Raw genomic sequence first — 18,919 nt, 5'->3', positions numbered from 1 at the left:
GAAAGAAACAATGGCTAGAGTACACAGCCGCGTTAATTGATGTCTAACAGGTATCCAGAAGTTAAGTCAAAATTGACATGTCCCCTAATTGAAGAAGCATTATTTAATATTTGAGGGATTTTTACAAACTGAAGGTTTAAGAAAAACAGAAATCCGACCTTCCGACCCAACTTTCCCACTTGAGGGCAACACGGCAATATTTTTTTTGGCCTTGGGGGAAATACCCACTGTAATTTTGAAGTACTGTAGCATGTTTTTGGAAGCCAACTGTTAGTCACAGGGGAAATTGTAAATAGTTGACCAAATTGTCCAACATTGTAGCGTAATTTAGCCCATTGCATGGTCTTGACCGCTTTGAAAGATTTTGGACAACTTTACACAATTGTATGCAAGGTGGGGCTTAACTTTTTAGTGTTTTCAGCAACTTCAGGCAATTTTTGTGAAACTATATTTTACGAAATTTTGAGAAAATGTTTATTTCGTGAAACTTTTACACAACTTGCACAATTTGTGAAACTGAATAACGTTATACAGTGGAAACTAATACGAAATTTGTGGGGCCACAAAAGTTAGTTTGTCTTATCCATCACATTTTACATATGGATTCAGTGCCAGGGACCTGAAAATCAAGCTCGTCTTATTGTATTATCAGAGCTTGTATTAACGAGTTTCCACTGTATACCATTTTGGATAATTTTTGACCACTTCGGCCAATTCCCCCGTGGCATGGGGCCTAGCATATCGGTATACATGGTCCAATGGGGTCTTTGGAGTAGTTCAGAAGTATGTTACTGCGTGGAAGCGGCCATTGACCCTGTAATCGCGTATCCATGAACTAACGGCAGCGTAGGCGCACTTGCATGCGCCATATACGCGTTAGACTTGTGCTGGCGACACGTTCATTAGCACAATTTGTGGTTCGCGGGATCTTTTTTTTCAGGCTCTAGCGTGCAAATTTGGCTGGTGCGATTTTACAGTCTACCGTGTGGAGTAGTCCCCTCAGCAGCCAGTTTGGTTCTGCTCCAAAGTAAAGGGTCTTTGTTTTTCAAATTGCCTGGAAAAAACCAATGGCGAGAGCCGAAAGCGCCCGAAATGATCAAAAGGCACCCTAGATCGATTCTGCACTCCCAACCAACGGCAAGTCTATTTTATTTGACCGCATCATTCCGAATTTTTGACCATCGGCCCTGATTTGGTAAAACGATCTAACTTGAAATTTGGACATTTTGAGATAAATCCATATGATGGGTAAAATGAGGGCGCTCTTTCCATTGGTGACATCCTCAAATCACCATGCCAATAAATAATGAGATTTTTATATTTTCTAAGACATTGGATCTGTTTAATAATTTATTTTATTCAAAAAGAAAAAGGGCAAGTGTTCAAACTTTAAAGCTCTTTTTCTCGAAACAGCGATTTAAATTTCAAGTTAGATCATTTTACCAAATCAGGGCGCAATGCATCGGCCATTCTTGGGGCTTTTTGTTTTCCGGGAAGAAGAATGTAAATCAAAACACTCAATTCATCGTCCACAACACATTTTAATTTTTTCAGCAATGATTAATACAAAACATACAATACTTCATATTTCTCGAGACCACAATAATCATAATGTTAACTTGAATGGAAGCAACTAGAAAGCTTAACTTTTTGCATCACACATGGCTTTATGCCCAAATCATAATCAGCAATCGCAACAAAGCGAAGCATCATCTTCATTGTTGTACCCCACTAAAAAAATTGCGACTGCCTAGTATGATACAGGCATAAAGTAATTTAATTGTACCCGTCAATGTCGTGAACAATCCCAAGCACAAAAAATGTGTACCTACTTAACTGCCCATTGTGACCTCAAAAGTTCAGCTTCTTAATGTAATCCACCAACAACTTGGATGAACTTCCATGCCAATATAAAACTTGTGTATTGGAATTTGCATGTTGTTCTTTAGTCCAAACATTGCCGAAATTTATGAAAAAATAGCATTTGTACTTGTTTTCTTAACTACTACAATATTTAAATATACAACAATTGCGTACACAAACATTAAAAAGAAGTGCTTTTAAAACTACAAGAAACATTTTATCACAGAAAACAATATCCACATAATACTTCCTCAAAAATCTATTCCACATGTGGGAGACGTGTACGAAGATAACAACTCTCAACTGGTATTGTCAAACTTCAAATTACATAACTTTTACTCAAAATTTCCTAGCATTTTCACTTGAATCATGCTCAAAACTACCAACATGTTAAACGTAGCACACTAATTATTGAAGGCAAATCCGTTGTTCCCTGGACCAGTAGGTACACACACATCGATTCAAGTGAAACAATAATTGGAATGCTCTCCCACAGTAATGCAATTTCAGTTTTCAAAACGCAGCAATGGCAGTGTGTAAATTGAATTTGCATCCATTTTGCTTTGAAATGTTTGCGTTCCAGTGTAGGAAGGAGGATACTTGGTGGACAAAACGGGTAGATGGCATTGGAGTCCCAAACATGTTCGAACACCATTCCTACCCATGCCAAGAAAAGGGATACTTATCCCTATGGTGGTTTTTCAATAATATTTTACAACAGTAAAATTTGTACAGAGCAATGAACCCGACAAAGCTGGCAAATTGTTCAACTGGTCAAGAGTATTTGATGTTTTAATGTCCACACTCTAGTTCAGTTACAGCAAGGGTGTCAGTACACTGCATATCCCAGTTGATTCAGGTTTAGTATCCTGTACAAACACAAAAAAATAAACAGAATTCAAGATTAGAAGGTAATTGAACACAATTTTGTAAACCGACACATTCCATACTTTTGCAATATGGTGCATTTTGTATCGGTCACCCCAGAAAACACTGCTCCACCAAGTACATGGACCAACTACAGACGAGCAGGGCATACTAACCCGGAGTGGCTATCCCTATCAAATTTCCTTTATTCGCCCCAATTATAAAACTACCCAATCAAAAATTTGTTAACCCAGCAGCGGGGGGGGTTGTAGCTAGCCCAAGTTGAATCAGAGTGCTGCTTAATTTTATTATCCAATGATACGCTGGGTCCGAGCACCATCTTTAATAGTTTAAAAGCAAAAATTGTGGAATCGCCCTTATTTTCCTTTCCATTTTTTTTTGATACAAGTGCATCTACGTTTCAGCAACTATGCAATGAGTACAAAGACTTTCCACACAAGAAATTCTTCGGAAAATAGACAATAAACCAACCAAACACGATTCCCAAACCCAACAATTGGCAAAATATCCTCCCCGCCCGGGATACCCTACTCGTCAGTAACACGTACTAACTTAACAAACATTCCAAACAAGTACCCATATTTCCATGGCCATATTTAAAATTTAGTATGCCAAATTATATTCACTATCACCACAGAAAATACAGTTCCACAAAGTACACTTACCAAGAATGTTTGTTAAGTTAGTATGGTGTGTAGCCACCACCGCCGCCACGGCCTCGTCCTCCACTCCTTGGTGCTTTTCCATAGCCACCTCCTGAACCTACACAAAACAAAATTATCAGGTCAACTCTTGCATGCAATAATCATAACGGCAGTCATTACAGAGGTTATGCCACACCAACAATGATGAAGCGATACAAAAATAGCGTAAGTAAACGACTGCAGTTAATAGCATCCCTTTGAATTCATGTTCCTTTACATTTCAACAAGCAATTAGGAGCAATTTCTTTCATACCTCGATCCATGACTTGTTCAAGAAAGTAGAAGTTTTCGCATTTCTTATTTAAATTGTTAAGTTATATTAAGGGGGTACTACACCCCTGGCCAATTTTGTGCCTATTTTTGGTGACAAGTAAGATATGAATATTATAGGGGCAAGGACTACAACTACTGCACTGAAAATTCAGCAACTCAAGTCAAGTAGTTATTGATTTATTGATCAAATATTGGTTTTCCCTCATTTTTGACTGGAACTCCACAACTGTTGTCTGTGCTGAAATAAAATTTCCAGTGCAGTAGTTGTAGTCCGTGCCCCTATAATATACATATCTTACTTGTCACCAATACACTATAATTTTTGAGAAAAATGCAAAAATAGGCACAAAATTTGGCAAGGGTGTAGTACCCCCTTAAACAGATGCTTCGTATTTAGAGACCAGGGTAATAGCTATGGTGGGCCGATATGAACGTGTGCATTTTACATATTTATCAATGTGAACAGTATTGGCAGAATCTTGCTTAAAATATGAAGTTTTATTGCCACCCTACAACCTTGTTGATGAGCCTAAATAAACTTACCATAATCTCCACCTCCTCCGTAGCTGCTGCCACCTCCGTATCCACCGCCTCCATATCCGCCACCACCGCTGCCACCTCCGTATCCACCACCTCCACTTCCGTATCCGCCACCACCATATCCTCCACTACTACCACCACCATATCCACCTCCACTATTGTAGTCATTGTACCCATTAGATCCTCCTCCATAACCACCTCCTCCATAACTGCCATATCCGCCACCACCATAGCCGCCATTTCCTCCGTATCCACCACCGCCATATCCGCCACCACCGTATCCACCGCCGCCACCATATCCGCCGCCGCCACCATATCCGCCGCCCCATCCACCACGTCCACCTCTTCCGCCACGGCCACCTCCTGTAAGGGAATTCAGAATGGTGTTAAAAACAATAACACTAGCATGGCGATTAATAAATGAAAGCATGGGCTTGTTGCGTCAACTGGCAAGATAATTACGAAAGGATTCAAAGGAACAGCTGCTTTAATAGAATTTGAATTCTTGTCAGTGTTTTGGTGAACAGGTATTGTCAAATACCCCAACAATAAAATCTGAATATCAGAATTTGATTACCGTATTAACCTCCAAGATATTAATCTTGTTGGGCTGAAAAACAAAATTAAGTGTCGCCACAGGGCAACACCAGAATATCTGGAATTTGTTGAAATCCAATTTGTAAAGACTTGATTAACATCGGCCGATAGCATGATGCATAAATAAATGCAATTTCATAATCATGACTTCAACGCAAGTGTATCGTGTCATAGTTGAATGGGTCAAAAAGGAAGGAGTCATTCCGGTTTAAGAATTGTTCTTTACTTTTATCATTTATCATTAAATCAACTAGCAGCAGGCTTTCATTTTAATCATAAATAACCTTTCTCAGTGAAATCTATAATTGAAACAGTTGTTAGACCTTGGTACTTCAACTCTTCATGAATAGCAAACCAGGTCAAAACGGTTGACAAAATAGCATACTGCACATGAACGGTTTAAGTTTCAAGAATGCAATGTTTCAAAGCATCAACAATAAAGGAAAGGAAGAATAACTGTTACATTATCATAATAATTATATTGAAGATATTCAACAAAGCAGTAGTGACTCGTCAAACAAAGCAATGGTCCTCTTACTGTTAACTTGAACTGTTGGCCAGAAGGAAAAAATGAAGTAAGTGCATGCGATAATATGAAGACAAACCTATACATCATGTATTTTTAAGTTAAACCACTTGAACTTGAATGGACACTGAAAATTCTGATGACTGATGGTTGATTACTCTCGCCTATTCCTCTTTACTTAACTTGAACTTGGTAGGGCTAAAAGAAAATGACAGTTGTATGAACTCAAAATATATAACAGAACTTGACTGAATGAATCTTGACTATTCTCATGGCCTCTTTTAATGATAACTTATTATCATTTTCTTTAATGTGGCCAAAGCATCCGACCTGAGTTCCTCCGGCGATGACAAGGGCGAAGTCCATACGACCAGTCAGATGGTGCGTTGTCGCAGCATGTGTACTGTCCAGTCGAAGGCGCTTTTATGCAGACTCAGGCAGCAGCAGAGGAACAATGCATTGGCGGACATATTCCCACTCTGAAAAACAATAGTCGCAGTTAAGTGTATTGGGATCAGTGAGAAAAGGGTTTACGTTAAAACCACCTCTTGACTGAACTTTGAACCTGGCTTGAAATCTGAAGCTCTCATTTGAAGTATCTCTTGACACTTATCACTTGGCCTGGCCTGAAACTTATAAGACAAATGTTGACAACTTACAGTCCCTCCCTTCTTGAATAATGTGTACATTTAATTAAACATTAAATATGCAAATTCCCTTAAAGCAATGAATATAAATACCGATTTGATTCTTTGTATAAAGGCATTGATGAGCTTATTCCATTTCAATATATAGCGCCTGTTGTTCCATTTCTTTTAATGAATTCTCGAGCATCAATACCTTTATTATTTTGTACACAAATTATATGATCAATCAGAAATTAAACCTCTTAATTAAAATCAAATGTGAGTGAATGCATTACAAGCAATTAGTATGAAATACATGAAACAATCTAATATGTATAATATTCATCTTAAAGAATTCAACTTAAGCAAGGCTAAAAAAATAAAACATTAAAATTGATTAAGGCCTTCACTTCAGTTCCTTGTAACCGTTCAATATCTACAAATCTGTTTCGAAGTTGCAATGATGTTCACAATTTTTACATACATCTTGTAAGATTCATTCATTCCTGAAACAAAATTCCATTTTCTGAAATGGGGAAATTTCCCACATTTACATCAAATCAATATGAAAGCAGATCATGCTAGGAAGCACTTCTTGGTCAGTGTTCAGTATTATTCAATATATCCTCAAACAAGTTTCTACAAACACTTCACATTAACAGCACAATATTTTTTTTGACCGAGCTTGTACATACCTTGTAACGCTAATCTGCAGGGCACAACGACTTGACATATATTTAAATTACAAAACTGCACTGGAAACAAATAGCTAATCTTTCGGATTTTGTTTGCCAAGAAATTGTGGGGAAAAGCGTTTCGACACAAGGGAAAAAAAAAATCATACAAGCTACTAAGTCACCATTAAAACAAACGGCAAGATCTTGCTTTTTAATTGCACACTACATTTTCGCGCTTTGACAATTATGAATCAAACCTATAAATGGAATATGTTTATAATATTGTATGGCTGTCATAAAGAAGGGGGCTGGTGGTTTTCTGTAACTTTTCTCCACCCACCAGTCCCAAGTACAGGGCAATAAAAATGGAAAAACAAAAAAATAAATGGAATATATTTGCAGATTGTTATTTCGCAGGAGCAGCCTGAAACGAACTAGAAAAATGCAAAAAATTTCTTTTACAGTATTGTAACATAGTGGCGAGTCTCCGATTTTGCCAGACAAAAATCGTTGAGCCCTGCATATTAAACACTTTTAAAGTTGCACAAGACAGCAGTTGAGAAATTTACATGTAATCTGCATCAAGGTGACAGGTCATTAATAGTGAAGCATTGAATCGGAATCAAATCATTTTATTCAACTGTAATAAGCCCTACGTATGACCTGAAAGTGAATTAGCTGGAACTGAAAATTAAAGGCTTTCCTTCTTTCAATGTTTGAAACAATCCAGAAAGGTTAACCGGTCTGTTAATGTAATCTTCATGAAACTGAGTCTGTTAGTTGACTTGGATTATATAACAAAATGAAATCAAGGGATGTACGTATGGGGTTTGATACTTACTTCCACCTCGGCCTCCTCTCTCCCCGCTATCTCCTCTTGGTGTAGCAGGCTTTACTTCTATTGCAGTCTGCAAAATACAAATGACACAATTATGAATAAAATGATTGCATCTTGTTTAATAATACTAATAGCCATTTCAGTTGACAATTAACATTTTAAAAGCCGAAATTTACAATTATGTACCATAAAACATTTTGCCCTTAACTCATGTTGAGCTGCTCCTCCGTTTTGTTCTCCATTTAACCAAGTTTGTTAGGATGCAGCCTTGCAAGAACAGAATGTATGTTACGCAAGTAGTTTGGTCCAAAGCATGACATGACCTTGTTTACTACTTGCCTTTTTTGTACATAAAAAGACAATTTCCTCCAAACACCAACATTTCCCACTTTTACGAGCGATGCTACTTGGCATCTTCCTAGTATTAAGATTTATGTTCCATCTATTACAAAGGACTATTATGAATGCATTTTAACTTTACTAGTGGTACTGGCACAAAAAAAATGTTTTTTTTCTTATTTTCTGACTACCAATGGTTTGATTTGATTTCCACATGCCATATCAACAGCATCGTCACCAACAAATTCAACAAAGGCAAAGCCTCGCCTTTTCCTTGATTCTGGATCAACTGGGAATACAACTTCTTGGATCTGGAAAATAAGAAAAGCAAAATTAGCATGCCGTCATAGTCCGTTACTACCCTAGTCGCCAAAGATAACCAACACAAGAGTATTCAAACCCATTGATCTTTCATCTCACTTCGGAAATATAAATCACTGAACCACAACCTTCGGGTCAATGTTGATCAAATGATTTTAGTTATGATAAGGTATGCAACCATGGCGTTCAGATATTCTAAAATTTCCAAAAGTTTTGCATGTTCCAGGACAAAAATTCCTGTAGAGCTCTGTACCCTTTCAATCATGTTGATATGTTGTGTTGTTAAGGTGGAATCCCCCCGGTTTGGGTGATCTGGAATCTAAAGCTTGTATGGGTTAACTTTGTGAATGGAACTTCCCAAAACTAGGTGGCATGTATAATACCTTAAACAATTTTTATTCAAATCCAATACTCTTGATTGTTGGTCATATCACCCGTTGCCATGGTAACGGCCGCCATATTGGATTTGGTGAATTTAAAGGTAGAGACCTTTGGAACATGATATCTCAAAAAGTATTTTATCAATAGAAATGGAATTTTGAAAATGTGTTCTTCATAGGCAGGACTCGAATCTGAACTAGAATTATGATAATCATGTGATGTCTTTAGGGTCTACCGGGAGGTAATAGGTCAAATTCAAAATTTAATAATTATTGCTGTATGCTATTTTGATGCTGCCATAGCAACAACATAGTTCCCAAGCTTGGAATTAAAAACTTCTAGTCTTATTTATAATTATAGCCCTGCATATCAGCGACACTCAGTTCAAATTTGAAGTCCATACCTCAAATACTTTTTGAGATATTGCGCACCGTGTGGACATACGTTCGCGAAAAAATGTTTTCGAGATATCGGCAATGAATTTTAGTCTAGAAACACTGTTTTTAGGATTTTTTTATATTTTAGAAACACTGTTTTCCTTTTATTTTGATTTAGAAAAGAATTGAATTATCACAAATGATTGTGAAGATGAGGTCAAAATCTTGATTATTTTTTGAGATATTAAATTTTTAAATGGAAAAACTTTAAATATCGCAGCTTGAGAAAACAATAAAATACATAAGAATTAATTTCAAAAAATTTGCCTCACGAAGTTACATTTTTGAATATAACTTTTGAATGTAAGCTCCGATTGTTGTCAAACAAAAAGCAAAAGGTATTTTTTTCCTTAATTCCAATTTGTAAAGTTAATGTTTTTGACCACAACCGGGGTTTTTGCTCTCGTAAAGCCACCAATTGCTCCTGGTCCTTGTTAAATTAACATGAACCAGGAGCAATTTTCTGAAACAAATTGCTCCTGGTTCTAATTTTTCACTTGATGCAATAGTGCTGTATGCTGTATTGCTTATGCAGAAAAGGATTTACTATTTCAAAAACAAATTGCTCCTGGTTCCAGTTTGCTTATTTCAAGGCTTGCTTAACAGAATAAATAACATCCATTGCAAAAAATGTCTACGCTGCCCGACAAAAAAAAGATGGCAACACCTAGAATTGAATGCCAACTACTATGTGCAAATTTGAAGCTAGAGTTCTCGAGTAGCATTGTAGTTGCTCGATTGATTTCAATTTAAAACTCTTACCTCTCCGAATTGTTGGAAGTGTGCTTTCATTTCTTCTTCTGAGATGTCATTTGGTACGCCTCCGACAAATACTTTCTTAGGTTTGGGTGGGTCGTAACTTTTTTGTTTTGTCGCTCTCTTGGCATCAACAGTCTTCCCATCTATTGAGTGGTCACCTTCATTTAGCACCTGTCAAGATTAAAATAAATGATATTATTAACATTAAATGTGTGCATGTTTTTTCATCCTGCTTGACTAATCTTTATACATATTTCATTCATGGAACATTGCAAATCCATGAGACCGAGTCCCTATTGTGGGCCTTTTCATTTTTACCATGAAATTCTTTAAACAAGCTTGCAATGGTTTAAAAACATCAATTATGGGAAATTTGAATTAAAAAAAATAACATCACATTCACGAGTTTAGCACAAAGTATAATAACTAAATGGTTTAGGCCATATAAAATAAATGTTTTGGTTCTCAAAACCAAAACTTTAGGGGAGTAGTTTTCAGTATTTTCCAATGTGTAAGGATGAGGTCTCTTTTTTTTTTAATGTTATATTCGGAGGGATAAATGATCATAAATTCCTAGAGTACCACAAAAAGACTTGGTGTTCTCTAATAAACTATGTGCATGAAGTTTTCGTATAAATCGTAATCATTCCCAAGTCCAAAAAAAATTGGGAAGGGACAAGAACCAAAACCTTGTGGTAAATTCTTAAAATAGGTTTTATCCAGCCAATGCACTAAAAAACAATAGAATTCAGTTTCACTCACCTGATCAACTACCTGATCATCAGTAAATGTCACAAAGCCATAACATTTGGACCTCCAGCGTAAATTTGTCCATTTTAAGGTTGCAATGCTCCACACTGCCATATTTGGCAAAATAGCTTTGTAAGCTCTCTGTACAGAGAATAAAGAAACAAAATGAATAAACATTCTTCAATCTTGTGAATTAAGATAAAATTCAAAAGTAAAAATCGGAAAAACCCGATACACAGTACTGGGAAATACCTGTATTCATATCAGTCCATCAGATTTATTATTATGAAAACTTTGTAAACCTACAGGGTAGGCTGGGCAAAATATTTTGTGTCCAGTCACCCTGCTGTGTTCTTCAAAATCTTCAAAACAATGGGAGTGCTTTAACTAAAACATTTAGAGGGTTTTTTTCGGCAGCTTACTTGGAAATTAGTTTCCTTAGTAGCCAAAGGTTCCCAACTTTGAGCATTTTTACATGTTTCTAGAATAAAGACAACATTTAGAGCTTTCAGAAACTGAAACCCCTGTTTATACCACTTTTCTTTGCTAAGTTTAATACATCAATTTATCAATAATTGCTGAAAATAAAAATAAATTTTAACACATTCTTTGCCAATCTCAAAATCGATAGCGAGATCTAGACTCGTGTCCTTGATCGCGTCACATATTGAATGCAAAATTGCAAGGGTCCCTTGGGCGAATTTAGTCCTTTTAACTTACCTTCTGTTGTTTCTGGGCTGAGGGCCCCGATGAAGAGTTTCCTGAAAATAAACAAAGGGGAAAAAGTCAGCTTTCCATTTCATGGCCTCTGCAAGATTATAAAAGAACACCGACATTGGAAAACTGGTTAAAAAAATTAAAATTTCCATGTTTCTGGTATAACATCTTTCCCAACCAAATTGCTAAACAAGTTTTTAAATTATGAAGAAGGAGGCTGGCCTATATGCTTCACCCTGGCAGGGCGTAAGACAATGCGAAACACAAATTAATATATCTTGTGGAAATAAGCGATGCAAGCCGAGAAATTATAATTTAAATGATGTGATTGGGGCTCGAGCAAACTGGCATATGAAAATATTGTGAGAGAAAAAAATCAGGACTCCGCGGGGATTGAACCCCGGTCGCTGGATTACCAGTCCAGAGCTTTACCACTGTACAACCCGAGTTCACAGTAGGTACTCGGGCAATCTCAATTTAAGTCCCCATGATAACTCTCATTGTGTCTCAGCGGCCAATTATATATTAAATAATGAAGGAGGCGGCCTATATGCTTCACCCTGGCAGGGCGTAAGACAATGCGAAACACAAATTAATATATGCGAGGATCGGAAATAAACTATGCAAGTTAGCCCGAGAAATTATAATTTAAATGACTCGATTTGTTATCTTCACATGATTCCATAATTTTTTTGCTTAGACTGAGTCCTTTTGTTTTCAGTGATAAACTTTATAGGCCAAGTAAAATAAGTAACAAAAAATGAATTCCGATTTCTAAGGAAAAACATCGACATGGAGCGTCAAATTTCAGGATAATAATGAGTGAAAAAAGGATCTTGTGTGCGATACCAAAAACAATGAAAAAAATCAGGGGGATGATGTCGTCAATCGGGTTACGGACCTAAATAAATCAATCTTTTGATGGTATAAAGCTCGTACTACATGATTGTAACGAAACAAAGGTTGAATTTGTCATTGCATTTTAATTTTTCAGAAAATCTCATTCATGCATTCTGGCGAAAACTACTAGTTTAAAAATTTGTGTCGGACATGAAACGTGGTTTTTCATTTTACTTGGCCTAAAATAATGAGGGAAGGTGAATAACTTATAAAATGCTTTGTTCATGTGTTACGGAGAAGGCCAGTGGAAATCGTAGTGCTGACTAGGTGCGAGTACCTATACTCACACCACGCATGCACGTATTAAACAATGACTCAACAAAATTCGGAACCGCTGACCATGAATGAACAGAAGAAAACGTGCACGTTCCTTGCATGCTTGTACTCATGCACGTGTATGTACTTTTAGGGGATGTACTAGTAAATTTAACTGGTCTTCACCTTGTTTTTTACCCCATGATAATTTCCCCGATTTATCGAATCCTTGCCCTCCTTCCAATACATTAAACCTTGACTCAAAGTGTTTGGCAAACGTTTAACCATGTTAATAATGCAAAAGTAATAATTCATGAATTTAGTCCCTACATGCCTAGCGAGGGCAAAGATCGGCAGACATCGTCATCGCCAAATGATTAATTTCCCATGAAATATTACAAATAAACCTACAATGACGCCATAATACTATAGTTTGGACTAGCTAGAGTTCATATAAATTTATGTTTAATCACATTTTCAAATTCATAGCTCCATGTACACAATATCGAACACATAATGGAATGTGGAAAATCAAGTATATTTTACACACACAAAAAACGTTTACGAGGCTGAGCACGTGCTCAAACAGCATTAACATAAGGGCATGGCCCACGCAGTCAAACAAAGGCAAGTGACGCTTTCGATTTGCAAAATATTTTGGCTAAATTCCCGGTCAAATAATTGACAAAAGCGAATAAAATTTGAACCAAAATAATCTTCAGATATGTGTCCTTAATACTCGTAGAAATATTTTCTAATATATAGAATCATAACCGTACAAAAACAACATAAATGTACTCACTTTTGTTCAAGTTCTCCAGCCATGTCTGTTCTGTAGCAGCGGAAAGTAGAGAAAGAGCGAAATAATTGCGATAAATGGGGGAAACAATTATCTATGCTGGTTTCCTTTCATTGTAGCCCTGTAAAGATTTTACATTGGAACTATCGCCGTCGAGTACCCGATGCACAAAGAAGTTATCGCTGATTGGCCAATTCCGTAAGCACGCGTACCATATGAGTCACATGTTTAATATGCAGTCATGAATTTTAAATATCAATACACGTGCTGACCATGCTGCTGGTTTTAAAACCTGACTTGCGAAATAAAACAGCTTTCCATCAAGGTATTCGTTTATTTATTTATACATCAAAACAAAATATTAGTAAATAAAATTTGGTTGAAATAGTTTTTAGAATTTAGTATACTTCGATAAAAATTGCTGCCGGCCAAATAGATTGCACTATTTTTTTTAAAGCGGAGATAAACTTTATTTATTATTCAAGGTATGTCGGGCGGCTGTTTAGTCTCTTTCATAGCTGGTTTCTGTCACTTGTGTTTGAGCCACATGCAGTCTGGGATAAGACTATCAAAAAATGGGAAAACTTCAAAATCAAATCAGTCGGACCATGCGGTTTTCAACAAGCTTCAACAGTAGCTAACAGTGGCGGTGGTCATATTCCCGGTCCCCGCACTCCGTGCATCCATGGGTATTCATGCTCGTCGAAAATTTCGCGAAATAGGGGGTGTTTTCAGATGAAGAAATGCGATTCGCGAAACACACAAAAAAAGGGGTGTTTTTTCAAACCACGTGTTCGTGAAATTGAAAAAAGGGTATTTTCATGGAGCAGCCTACGTGTTTCTGTCAGAAAAGGGTATGTTAGGGACCGCTCATTATTTACAGGGGAGGGGGGGCCGGGAAAAATGTAGGGGGGGCTATGTGATTTTCACTTTAACAAACAGGGGGGTTATGTGATTTTATTTTTCCTGATAGGGGGGTCAGGTGAAATTTAATATTAAATTATTCACTATGATTATGATTCACTACAATATTTACCTCATATTTGGCCATTTTAGCCACAAAAATCTCAATTTTTGCGCGCTTCGCGCGAATTTATTTCTGCACTGTATTTTGAGTTTAGCTTCAATATGGCAACATTTTTGTGCGCTTCGCAAGCATTTGTGTCATGAACTTATTCTCTCACCAAAAGGTGCTGGATTCACATAATACTTCAAGAAATTTTTTCCAACCACCTCATGTCAAAAAGAAATCTACGCCACTGTTCATCAGCAGGGTGGCAAGTCGGTTCCCTCCCCTGCTCAGTCGACAGATGTACGAGTATTGTGACAAAACTTATGATTTGCATCTTCCTTTTGGTCTATTTTAGACCCTAAATTAACCCCATTTTGTTAGTATCAAAATGCCAAATTGCTGCGCGCATTTATCTCAGAGAAACCATTCTGTGATTAGATCTGCAAGACATGCCTTTGTAAATTCTGGTGTTTTTTTTTTTCATCTTGAACTTGAACACGAATCTCAAAAATGATAGTTATAATTCCATCCATTCTATAATGTAAATCATAAATATGAGTGTTAGGGCAGCTCCTCTGGTGCCGGAAAAAGCATAAAACTTGTATACTGGATCAAAATACTGGGACTAAATTAACCAAAAGTTGTGAAAGCCCTATATGCATCATCTTTTGGAATGATTTTAGGGCACATATTGTCCTCAATTTTGTTCATTTTAGTGTTTTTTTCGCGCGCTTCGAGCGCACTTGTCCAAGTAATGTTCTTTTAGTAGCAGATCAGTGGGACGATTTAGAAATTTTGCCCCCTGGTCCCTGGACTCCCTGGTTCGGTGACTCCGATACATCTCTCATTGAATTTTAGCATTGAAATAGCATATTTTCTGGGGACAGCTTGGAAAAAAACTGATTACAACTGTGGGGAGAGTGGTATCTTCTATACGAAGAGCCAGAGGTGGCAATCATGTTGCCATGCCCAGGGGCCATCAAAAGGTGAATCCGGCCATGGTATACCAGCAAAGTGTATTTCTCGATGTGGGGGGGTTACGTATTTTTTTTGGCGGCAATAGGGGGTTATGTAATTTTAGATGCTGCTAATAGGGGGGGTTGTGTAACTTTATGAACTCAATTTTGAAATCCTCCCGGCCCCCCCTCCCCTATAAATAATGAACGGTCCCTTAGAAATATCGTTCGCGTTTTAGCGAAAATAGGGGTATTGTCGAAGGGCAAATAATTCTCGAAATCGCTAAAAAAAAGGGGTGTTTTTCCCCTAAAAACTTCGCGAAATGAGATGCAAAAGGGGGTGTTTTTAAAGTTCACCGACAAGCATGAATAGGCCTACCCGCGGATGCACGGAGTGCGGGGACCGGGGTCATATTCCGGTTTCCGGGGGAGGACACTCCAACTTTGGAGGTGACGCGTAGGCCTATGTAGGGCTGTTAAGACCCCTTTTTCAGCATCGCCGCGCTGTCACCCAAAGACCCCATATTTTTTACGAACACATGCTCTGTCACACGAAGACCCCGGGCACGAAGACTCCTTATTTTTCATTTTGATCTAAAGGCTCCCAAAGACCCTTAGGCCTACAAGTTCAATTTGAACAGCAACTTTCATTTATCACTGATGTTGTTACTTATTTTGAATTGTTGATGTTGGTACGATTTTCGTCAAATTTTGATTTTGTTATTCTTTATTCAACATGTTGAAATAATATTAGTAATAGGCCCTAACTGACGACAAGAAGGGTTGCTGTCCATTTTAGGTTTAAATAACAAGGTAAAATGAAAGAAACCCCACTGGTTATTTTGGCCATTTAACACGCAGTTCTATGGGAGGACATATCAATTCATTATTTTTTTTTATAGTTATTTCAGAGGGTTTGCAGCTCATGCAGTAAAATGCCATTCAATTCATAAAATTGAATTTCTCACTATTCAAAAACTTTTTCACAAAACTAAAATCAAATCTGGAAATCATTCAATTAAAATAAGTAAAACAAATGATTATAGTCTTGTTTAAAGCCATGCTACATGTATAAGCTACCGCAAAAAGACAGACCACCACGATATGCTAATAGGGTCAGGGGTCACGGGGGTTAGGGTTAGTAACCCCTGGCCCCAATTAGCACATCACTATGGTTTGTCTGAAATGAGACATTTACCAAACAAAAAGTCCACACTATCTTGACTGGATAAGAACATTGATATAAACAAAAGTTTGATACCTCGCTTTTGTATTAAGAATTCCACATCGTCCAGATTTGAACGATTCTGTGAAAATTGGTGATTTTGAAAGTTACGATTATCATAATTTTTGAATTATGATAATATGTCGAACTTTGCTCTGTTGACCTACAAACACAACAAATTTTGCCGATTCCATTTAGGTCACGCAAGTCGGGACATGTGTATAAACATTACACATATGCAAAAAAATCAGGTTTGAAAAAAATTAATCAATTTCATATTCTAAGATCGTACATGGCTTTAAAATGTGCCCCGTGAATATGTGCCACAAATCGCCCCCCGGCTTGCCAAAATTTGCCCCCCCCCACCTCATTTTGTTCATGATCTGCATGTTCTGAGAGAAGTTTGAACTCTCTTCTGTAAAATGTGGGGCTTTCTTCTAACACCAAAAAGCAAAAATGGGGTGCGAGTGTCAAACTGGTTCCACGACCGAACTCGGGCGCTTAATTTGTTTAAAATAGGCCTATAGATAAGTTGACTTCTGACGTCAATGCCTGGTAATATGCGAACGCATCATCACAATTTCCATTGTTTTTTGCCTGGCAGTATGCGCGCGCATCATATTTTGTTCAGGGCTCGTGTTTTTAAAACTCCCGCCACATCTCAATAAGACTATTGAACATTGTAGTGGTTGCACGGGGTTCACTCAAGCATAAAGATATACCAGTCCCCGGCATTTGTTGATAAACATTGAGGTCAACTCATCTATATAGCTTATATTAGGTATGTCACAGTGGCTGCACAATAATTCTGCTACACTGTGCATGCAAGCATATCAGTGAATTGAAAAGCGCGCGCTTCAAAGTTGGCCAATTTTAGAAAACATCCATGTCGATAAATGAATTTCCTCATATGCTTCATTAATCCAAATTGTTTGAATTTTTGATATATGGTGTGTGAAGCCTTTCCGAGGCTACCATCGGGTCCCCAAAAATTAAAAATTGTTTTGTTTAAGAGCTACTGCCTGTTTTATGGATTTTTGAAGATCGCTCATAAATCAGTAAAAAATAGGCCTATGGAAATAAAGGGACCTACCACCATTTAGCTGAAATACTAATCTTTCTTAGCATGTAAATTATTTCCGTCGACAACGAATGAAGCACTTCCCTAAAACTAGTTGAAACAAAACATTATATCAAAGATATTTTTAGGGAGTAATTTTCCAAACCACAATAGCTCTAAGCCATTGTGTGTATCCAAGGCCATACTATTTTTGTATACGCGGTACAGTGGGAATGGCTGTGCCTTTTACCATTTGTCATCCCATGTTAATCCAGATAACAAAATGTTCATTTAAAGTCTCATTGCAAATGAATTATGATTTTACTTTTCGGATTTGGCTTTGAGCAATGGTGACACATACCATGTTTACAGAAAAAAATGAAAATTCTATTCAGACATCGTCAAAATGTCAAACTTTGTATGTTTTGTATTATATTTAAGTAATTAACGGCAATTTCTTTATTCAACATCTTAACAGGATCATACTTGACATATTTATGGTGAATGAATAGACTTTCATTAAATATTGAAAAAAATCCAAAATTACTCATGCCTAATTTACATTAAAATATCATGAATACATAATTACCTGTAATTAGCGAATTTGCATAATTAATTACTTTTTGTGTATTTTTTGTTATCAATTGAAATAACTTTGTATACATATGTGTGCAAAAAAAACCGCACCATGATATCATGTACGGTTTTCTATTGGCATCGATTTTGCATATTAATTAGCTGAACTTAGTCATTTGTTCACCTTTAATTTATCTGCAGATTGGCTGAATTTGCTAAAATAGTATATTTGGTTAATTTATTATAACTATTCAATGATAGATTTTTTAATTTTGTTTTCTTTAACGAAGTTAGGAAAGATAGGCATTTAACCTGTGATACTTAAATTAACGCTGCTTTTTCAAGCAAGCGTCCAAATAAACCTTCAAAATCTCGAAATGTGCCAATTTTGTCATTATAGCCATTTGTGGCAGGTTTTAATTCCATTTACGAGCATCTTAAAATTGACACTACATCACAATGCATTGACCGATTTCAATTCCGTTTTTTGACTTTTGATGCTTTAATAAAGCTCATTCGTGTAGAAACATTAAATAATGTATTTCTGCTGCATTTATTTTTGAGGTGATATGCCTACTTAGCTTAGCTTAGCTAGACCTTTAATACATTTGACCTCAAAATTAAACAATGTTTCCCAATTTTTATCATAGCGCTTTTGATCATGATATGAGAAGCAAGATCTACATAAGAAAACAGGGAAGCATAATGATCGGTGATATACAGGGCGAGTAAAAAAAAGTGCAATAGAGAAACGAATCCATTTTTGTACCGGCCAGCCACAGCTGGCCGGTACTTATTAATTGGCTCAAGTTTGTTGTTGTTTCTAACTTTCTATTAGATAGTGTATGAACAAAACAGAACATATTGTCAAAAAATTATCAAGTTGTCAAGGCAAATAGA

The 18,919-nt window shown here is 36.8% G+C and overlaps 2 protein-coding genes across 2 annotated transcripts; both read right to left on the bottom strand.

Annotated features, from left to right (window-relative positions):
• Positions 1–1,521: 1,521 nt before the first annotated feature.
• Positions 1,522–7,847, bottom strand: LOC140170952 (uncharacterized). Its single transcript, XM_072194146.1, has 5 exons — positions 7,825–7,847; positions 7,536–7,645; positions 4,272–4,631; positions 3,417–3,513; positions 1,522–2,732 (listed from the first exon to the last, which is right to left on the bottom strand). The coding sequence occupies exons 1-4, from the start codon at positions 7,845–7,847 to the stop codon at positions 3,434–3,436; spliced, it is 573 nt and encodes a 190-aa protein (XP_072050247.1). The 3' UTR covers positions 1,522–2,732; positions 3,417–3,433.
• Positions 7,848–8,031: 184 nt separating this feature from the next.
• LOC140171640 (heterogeneous nuclear ribonucleoprotein D-like-A) lies at positions 8,032–13,312 on the bottom strand. The gene is made up of 5 exons (XM_072194930.1): positions 13,194–13,312; positions 11,240–11,280; positions 10,532–10,660; positions 9,773–9,940; positions 8,032–8,182 (listed from the first exon to the last, which is right to left on the bottom strand). The coding sequence occupies exons 3-5, from the start codon at positions 10,631–10,633 to the stop codon at positions 8,048–8,050; spliced, it is 405 nt and encodes a 134-aa protein (XP_072051031.1). The 5' UTR covers positions 10,634–10,660; positions 11,240–11,280; positions 13,194–13,312; the 3' UTR covers positions 8,032–8,047.
• Positions 13,313–18,919: the final 5,607 nt, after the last annotated feature.

Source organism: Amphiura filiformis, chromosome 15 (assembly GCF_039555335.1).
Source record: "Amphiura filiformis chromosome 15, Afil_fr2py, whole genome shotgun sequence".
Classification (NCBI taxonomy): Eukaryota; Metazoa; Echinodermata; class Ophiuroidea; order Amphilepidida; family Amphiuridae; genus Amphiura; species Amphiura filiformis.
The sequence above is the reverse complement of the archived record's forward strand: the minus strand, read 5'-3'. Positions and strand labels throughout refer to the sequence as shown.

Excerpts from the sequence above, each read along its gene's own strand:
- LOC140170952 (XM_072194146.1), bottom strand. The coding sequence starts at position 7,847 with ATGCTTTGGACCAAACTACTTGC. Across the intron at positions 7,646-7,824 it reads CTTTGGACCAAACTACTTGC|ATGCAATCATTTTATTCATA; the intron begins GTAACATACATT and ends TTATTAAACAAG. Across the intron at positions 4,632-7,535 it reads GAGAGGAGGCCGAGGTGGAA|GAGGTGGCCGTGGCGGAAGA; the intron begins GTAAGTATCAAA and ends ATTCCCTTACAG.
- LOC140171640 (XM_072194930.1), bottom strand. The coding sequence starts at position 10,633 with ATGGCAGTGTGGAGCATTGCAACCTTAAAATGGACAAATTTACGCTGG. Across the intron at positions 9,941-10,531 it reads ATGATCAGGTAGTTGATCAG|GTGCTAAATGAAGGTGACCA; the intron begins GTGAGTGAAACT and ends TAATCTTGACAG. Across the intron at positions 8,183-9,772 it reads ACTTCCAACAATTCGGAGAG|ATCCAAGAAGTTGTATTCCC; the intron begins GTAAGAGTTTTA and ends CTTATTTTCCAG.